This window comes from Echinops telfairi, unplaced genomic scaffold (genome assembly GCF_000313985.2).
Source record: "Echinops telfairi isolate 266 unplaced genomic scaffold, ASM31398v2 ScPeMD7_31;HRSCAF=116, whole genome shotgun sequence".
Classification (NCBI taxonomy): Eukaryota; Metazoa; Chordata; class Mammalia; order Afrosoricida; family Tenrecidae; genus Echinops; species Echinops telfairi.
The window spans coordinates 58,834,996-58,842,740 of record NW_022103928.1 but is presented as its reverse complement, the minus strand read 5'-3'; the positions used below and the strand labels follow the sequence as shown (position 1 = coordinate 58,842,740).

At 44.2% G+C, this 7,745-nt stretch overlaps 1 protein-coding gene across 3 annotated transcripts in view; it reads right to left on the bottom strand.

Annotated features, from left to right (window-relative positions):
* MPP7 (MAGUK p55 scaffold protein 7) overlaps positions 1–7,745 on the bottom strand; it is a 151,186-nt gene that overhangs the window by 5,775 nt on the left and 137,666 nt on the right. For all 3 annotated transcript variants that reach the window (XM_045289877.1, XM_045289878.1, XM_004702270.4), the window contains 2 exons: positions 1,360–1,453; positions 115–223 (listed from right to left, as the gene is read on the bottom strand). In XM_045289877.1, the coding sequence (XP_045145812.1) occupies positions 115–223; positions 1,360–1,453 (203 nt within the window). The remainder of the gene's footprint in view (positions 1–114; positions 224–1,359; positions 1,454–7,745) is intronic.

Genomic DNA, 7,745 nt, shown 5'->3' with positions numbered 1-7,745 from the left:
ACAGGGGTGCCCCGGGTGTTGAGTAGTTCATTGACTACAGGGGTGCCCCGGGTGTTGAGTAGTTCATTGACTACAGGGGTGCCCCGGGTGTTGAGAAGTTCATTGATTACTTACGTGAGGCTGAACATCCAATAGACAGACTTTGTTTCTAGCAAGCACAGACCGAACCGAGTCAATGCTGGTGCCATAGTAGTTGTTTTTATATTCACCATATTCAATGAACCTGTAGAAAATTAGAGATACATCGCATCATTTTTGAATTAAAGAAAATGACAGTTAAGAAGACATAGAATTCATATGGAAGGTTTTTTTTTCCCTTGGTGGAACATGTTTAATAAAATAAACTCTGCCCAATAAAATAAAGAGGGCCACGTGCTTCAGAAGTCAATTTACCAAAACCAACTATTTTATAAGTTCAAATCAGTAACACTTGCTTGTATTACACTTAAGCCGAAAAAGGAAAAAAAGAAGAGAAAGCACTGTGCTCCAGCAGTGCTCCAATGTTTTCCATCACCTTTTCCCAGATCTAATGCAACGCAGTAAAAGGGTGAATAAACCAAACAATAGAAACGACTGCAAGTTCATGGCACACCCCAGAATAACCAAGCTCGGCTCAGAAGGAAAGGGGGTCGGGTGGTGGTTAATGGGGCCAGGGCAGCTATTAAAACACCAACCTCGGGCCAAGCGAGAGAAAAAGCATTTTGATGTTTCAATAAAAGCCCACAACGCTCCATTAAAACACACATTACTCTCTGATACCCTAAAATATTAGCAGTTCAGTAAATGGGTGACCTGGCTGGGGTACGGCATGGGGAGGGGCAGCAACGCAGAGCGAGCTGGAGGACCTGGGACAAGCAGCGGGATCACCACCCCCAGCTAATTTCTTGAAGAAGCAAGGGCAGAGCATGTGCGCAGACACACGGTCATCCTCGGGGACTTATAGCACGGACCCCACCTCCCAGGGCCGCCAGGTGTGCCAGGGCAGAACTGTGCACCAGAGAGATGTATTATGCGGCTGTTAAGTCGGTTTTTAAAAATAAAACTCAGCTGGCATTCTCGATTCGACTAGTGGGGTGGAAGGAGGACACAGGAACACACCGGACACCTTCTGCCATTCTACACGACGATTCCTTTCTGTTTAACTTAACAGCAGTGGAGACGGTCCCAGTTATTAGAAGCTGAAGGGGAAGAGAGAGCAATGACTAGCCAGCATCCTGCTGCTGGTGCGCGGTCAGCATTCCTTTCAAAGTCCACGTTTCACAGGGAGGGGAACTCCTAGTCGTCTGAAGCGCGATACATGCAGGCACGCGCAAGCCTGAAAACGGGTCACACGAAAATCACGGGGACATTCCCACATACTTGTTATTTTGCACGTCTGTCTCAAACAAGTGCTTGGAAATGAAAATATATTCCACGCCGTCACTCTCCTGGCTTCTCCGGGCCCTGGTTGTGTCTGGAATTTAATTACAAACAGTTTAGGAATGCCCACATCAGTTACCTTAAGGAAAGATTTACAAAGAAATCATCAAACGCATTTGATTAAAGGGTTATTTCTTTAAAAGTTTGTGTGTTTTTTTTAAAGCGGATAAAAAGAAATGCAGCTAATAAAGCACATATAGTAGTTTCATGTATTTATCTTTTCAGATATTAGAATTTTGATGAATTTTAAGGCAGTCAATATTAAATTGCACTGTCTGGGCTATTATCCACTATGTCTTCAAGGTTCTCCAAAATGCTAATTAAATGGAAAAAGAAAACCCAACTGACCGACTGACTGCAGAATCGAGCCGACAGAGTAGAACTGCCTTATTGGGTTTCTTTGCAGAACATGCCCGCCTCGTCTTTCTCCCGAGGCGGGTGGGTGTGACCCACCACACCAACCTCTGGGCCAGCAGCCCAAGGCCTTGCCCATTACAACACTAGATGTGGACCCTTGAGAAAAAACAAACAAAAAACCCACTTCATTGGCAAGCACCATGCTTATTAGCCTTATGCATGGCTCTTTATTACGGCTTCCCCGCCGGGTTGTGAGGTCAAGTGAATCTCCTTAACTGTCCTGAGCACCAGGCACACTGTGGGTCCGCACGCTCCATGTAAAGGAATGAAGTCAGTGATTACTATTTGTGCTTGTTCTTCGCTTCTTATGTGACAAATTATTCGCAGCCCCTCTTTTTAGAAATGCCACCCAGCTCCTAACTACTTAGTAATTAAGACTTAATTAATTTGGTACTTAAGTACGAAGGGTAGTGCTATTCTCTGGGATGGCCATGTCCTTGGCAGGAGCAGCATGACAGCCCAATAACTTTATCATAAAAACCAAGGATGAGTTCCACAGCAGGAAGAATCTGATTAAAGTATCTACAACCAGATACACAGCCCACAATATGAGGGAGATTCCATCTCGTCTGACGCCCTGTTTTGGAGTTTGAGGTTAATTTCCTTTTGTTACTTTAGCAATTATGTTGTTGCTGCTGCTTTTGCTTTTTATTTTTTAAGCAAATACTGGCTTTTGGAAAAACACTAGTGCTGAAACTAAAATTGAGGGTGTTCCATGAAGGAACTTGTTTTTCAGGACCCCAGAACAGAAAGGATGGTCTACACGCAGTCCCTCCGCAGGACCCTTGGGAGACACAGATACACAGTTTAAGGATCACGGTGGGGAGGCACAGAGCTCTCTCAGAGGATGAGAAATAGCATTTAGAATCTTATCAAGGGATAACGGCATAATACATTTGTGAACTAGCCAGACACACAAGTCCACGACTGAAGTGGTCCTCATACCGATCAATCTGAATTATGCAGGTCAGAGGCGACCCCACTGACAAAGAGCTGCAGTGTCTCACTGCAATGAAGGCTCACGGGAATGCCACAAATGTACCTGTTACTACCTCGGAAGTCCAAGCGAAGGCTTTGGCCCAGGTTCTGGTGGAAAAGGGAAAGGTGGCTACATCAATCATAGTCATTCCCTACTGTCGGGTTGATTCTGACTCATAGCAACCTCTAGCGGACAGAGTAGGCCTTAGGCTGTGGGTTTCCAAAATCATAAATCTTTACGGGAGTAGAAACCCTCATCTTTCTCCTGCAGAGCAACTGGTGACTTTGAACTGCTGACCTTGCAGTTAGCAGCCCAACATGTGACCAACACAATCCAGGCTACTAACTCACCACCACTCACTGTTTAAACACCCACTATGCTTACAGTTCAAGACAAGCCATGCTTCCCAGCAACAAAATCCCCCAAAAATTGCCTTGGGAAGAAAAAGGAAATATATAATAATAAATTTTTTTAAAACCAGAGCTATGATTTATAACACCATGTTTAAAGAAATCTAAACTGTTACCTTATGGGCAAAGATGTGTTCTAGAGTATGCGTACAATCAAAAGTCTGATATGCAGCTAGAACCCCCCTGACGCTCTCCTGAGACATGAAAGGCTGCCTGGCAGGATCCAGTTTTCGGATGACAAAAGGTTTTGGAACTTATCAGGTATTTGAAATACCCGCAATATCTTTTGTTAATGAATTTATTTTACTTTACTAAGCCCTGTTGACATAATGGGTTACACACTGGGCTGCTAACCACCAAGTCAGCAGTTTGAAACCACCAGCTGCTCCACAGTGGAAAGATGAGGCTGTCTGCTCCCGTCCAGAGTTATAGTCTGGGAAACCCACAGGGGCAGTAACACCTGTCCTACAGGGTGTTTCCGAGCCGGAGTTGACGCGATGGCAGTTGGTTTGAGTGAAAAGAAAGATCCTTGGGAAGACTGGTTACTTTAATCACCATTTAAATGTGTGGCTGATCATCTGGAGCCCTATAACCACAGTAATCCTCCTTTCTCAAGGATGAGAACCCGCACAAGCAGATTCAGACGGAAAGCCAAGGGGTCCTGCCACCGCTTTCTTCACAAGCAACTTCTAATGCTCAGGAGGACCATGTGAGGATGTCCAGACAGCTCTTTCACACATATAGAAGCCAAGAATATGGTAATCTCTGGATTTAACATCCCCTTAAACACTTATTTTAAATCACACTAGTTATAGCTGTACAAGTGGTCCCACTAGGATAGCATGGTCACATGATCTTATTGCTCAGCTTCCTCCGCTAGGAACGTTAGGTAACTATGGAGACCACCAAAACTGAGCACCTAAACTGCTGTTAGATGCTGTCAAGTTGAGTCCTACTCTCAGTGACCCATGCGAGAAAACAAATGCTACAAGCCCTGTCCTTTATGGAAGCCGATCGTGCCCAGTCGTCCTCCTGCAGAACTGCTGCTGGGGGTTTTGAACTGCTAACCTTTCAGTCAGTAGGTAAGCACTCTATAATGTCACCTTGCCTGGGCCCCTTACTAAATACTTATACACTTGTAATATTTGGAAAATGGTAAAATAGTGAAATAAAAAGTATAGAAAATTCCACATCTACATGTAGAGTTGGATGAATTTTATAGAACAAAGGTACCAGTATAATCAATGCTCTAACGAGCAGCGGAAACATTGCCTGCACCCTAGAATCACCTGGCTTCCCAACTCCCCCTCTCTCACGGCACACAGTAACACCATGCATGGAGGTGTGTGAGTGTGTAGGTGCGTGTCCTCACACTCATCAGGTTTGTGGGATCCACCCCCACTGCTGGACGTGCTGGCAGGTCTTCCAGTCTCACCGCACTATGGCATGCCACTGTGTAAAAACAACTGCCCTGGGCTTAGCCCGTCCATGCCAATGGGCATTTGGTCGTTTCCAGGTTTAAGCTACTATGAAAGGTGTTTCTGAAAATATCCAGTATACGCCTTTTGATAAATGTATTAGGGTGGGTGTATGCTGGGTGAAGAATCGCTGGATCACCATGCTGGCTGTAGTGACAGTAACATTTGGTGCAGGGGGTGGGTTAACAAGCACGTCCACCAGCTATGTTGCAAGAGTTTAACAGCACCCTATTTATTAATTTTTTTTCCATTTTATTTTTCTGGTAGATCCTTAGCACCTGTTTTGGAAAGGAGAATTATAGATTTAAACATCATCAAACAGAACACTGGTGGTGTCGGCCAACTGGCCAATTCGACTTGAAGCAATCAGTATCTGCAAGGCAAGACGATTCTAAATGTTCAAAGTTGCTCCTGAAAATATAGTCTCCTTTAAAGAGGTACATCAATTCTCAATTGTTGCTATGTCTATACTTTCCAAGCCCGTCTGATGTTAGGATTTATCCAGGATGCTGACTATAAATACAAATTCTTAGGCCTTCTGTTAGATCTCCAGAAAGAACATCTCTTGGGGTCTTTTTTTTAAATTTTTTTTTTATTTTAAAGCACTTTTTATTGTGGGTTGCGCGACAATCTATAGAGCAGATAATCAGTCTTAAAGTCAACAATTCGTATACTTTTTGTTTCAACTTATCTATGAAGCCATCACCTGTTCCACATATGCCTGTGTTTGTAGTTTCTATTCCTTATCTCCTAACTGCTCAGCTCTGTCCTTGGTAAATGTTGCCCTTGTATCTTTTTTTTTTTTTAACATTTTATTAGGGGCTCATACAACTGTTGTCCCAATCCATACACACATCAATTGTGTAAAGCGCATTTGTACATCGTTTCTCAAAACATTTTCTCTCCACTTAAACCCCCGACATTAGGTCCTCATTTTTCCCCTCCCTCCCCGCTCCCCCCTCCCGCATGAGCCCTTGATAGTTTATAAATGGGTATTTTGTCATATCTTGCCCTGTCCGACGTCTCCCTTCATCCACGTTTCAGTTGTCTGTCCCCCAGGGAGGAGGTCACACACAGTTCCATGTAATCGGTTCCCTCTTTCCTACCCATTCTCCCTTTACCCTCCCTGTTTTGCCACTCACACCACTGGTCCTATAGGGCTCATCCGTCCTGGATTCCCTGTATTTTCAGTTCCTATCTGTACCAGTGTACCTCCTCTGGTCTAGCCAGTCTTGCAAGATGGAATTCGAGTCATGGTAGTGGGAGCGGGGAGGAAACCTTTAGGAACTAGAGGAAGATTGTATTTCTCATCATTGTTACATTGCACCCTGACTGGCTCGTCTCCTCCCCGAGACCCTTCTGCAAGGGGATCTCCAGTGGCCTACTAATGGGCTTTGGGTCTCCACTCCGCACTCCCCCCATCATTCACTATGGTAAGATTTTTTGTTCTGATGATGCCTTACACCTGCTCTTGGGGTCTTTTTTATAACGGCCTGAAGATTCTATTATCAGCGAAGTCAACAAACGCTGCACATGCACATTTCAGTATCATGACCAGTCTGATTTATTCTGACAGGGCACTGATGTCAAAGGCCCCTATGTGTTAGTCTTCCAGACTTCGCTGATAATAGGATAACCCCCCAGGAACAATAATGGTAGCGATACTGTGATAGGTAGGTTTGCTCAAGTAGAAAGAAAATATTTCGAAAAGGATGATGGCAACATATGTACAAATCTGCTTGACACAATGGGTGTATGGATTGTTATAAGAGCTGTGAGAGCCCTAAAATTAAAAAAATGTTTTAAAGAAACCATTTTCCCATTTAATCTGCTTCCCCTTGTCTAGGATTCTTTCCTAATTGCTTACCTGTAAGCTTAAAAGAGGAGCCCTGGTGGCACCGTCAGTTATGATTCAGGCTGCTAACCACAAGGGCAGCAGTTCGAACCCACCAGCAGCTCCGTGGAAAAAAGAGGAGGCTATCTGCTTCCATAATGACTTATAGCCTCAGAAACACAAAAGGGCAGTTCTACTCTGTCCTATTGGTTGGCTGTATATAATAAATGCTCTGCAAAATTTTCTGAGTACCTGTAGATTACAGTGTAGTTTTTCTGAGAAGTGAATGATCAAAGTTAAAAACAGAAAAAGAAACAGGATTCCACATTTTCCTTTACTTTCACCTGTCCGTGGAAACCAGCAATCCTGTAAGTGACGGCTGAAAATGGTTGCAGTATCAAGAGATAACTTGAAATACTAGAAAAGTAAGATTTGATAATAAAGGTGAGCTCCTGCAAAACGAAGGAGCGCTGTTTCCGGCAATATACAAACGATTTAAAAAGAGGGGAGGGAAGAGGCTAAGACCCACTTAAAAAGTCAGCCTTGCGATTGAGCCTTCGAGACGGGCCTTCCTAGCATCAACACGCCAAGCAGTCAAACGGCGCTGATTCTGGAGACCAGAACGTGCCCAACATCACATTTCATCTGTGAGGGAGCCCGTGGAAACACATTTTATAAGACTAGATCTAACTCTGTGTCCTGAGAAGAAGCTGACCACATTTGGAGTTTACGCCAACAAACGCCCGTTTCGCACTCTCGGCCAATGACGACATAGGAAAAATAATGGGGAGAGGTTTATGTTATAAGAAAGCCCCTCCATCCCTCTGCGAGTTGGTGAGAAGCTCTGGAACACATGAGCACTTATTTTAGGAAACAAAATCATAAAGAACGTTTTTCTTTTGAAAGAGAAATTCACTAAGTGGCACTTGGATCACACACACACACACACACACACACAGCCACCGAGTCAATGACTACTTATAGGGAGAGAGAGACACACACACACACACACACAAACACTCACTGCCACCGAGCCAATGACTACTTATAGGGAGAGAGACACACACACACACACACACACAGCCACCGAGTCAATGACTACTTATAAGTGGCACTTGGAACACACACACACACACACACTGCCACCGAGTCAATGACTACTTATAGGGAGAGAGAGACACACACACACACACACACACACACACACA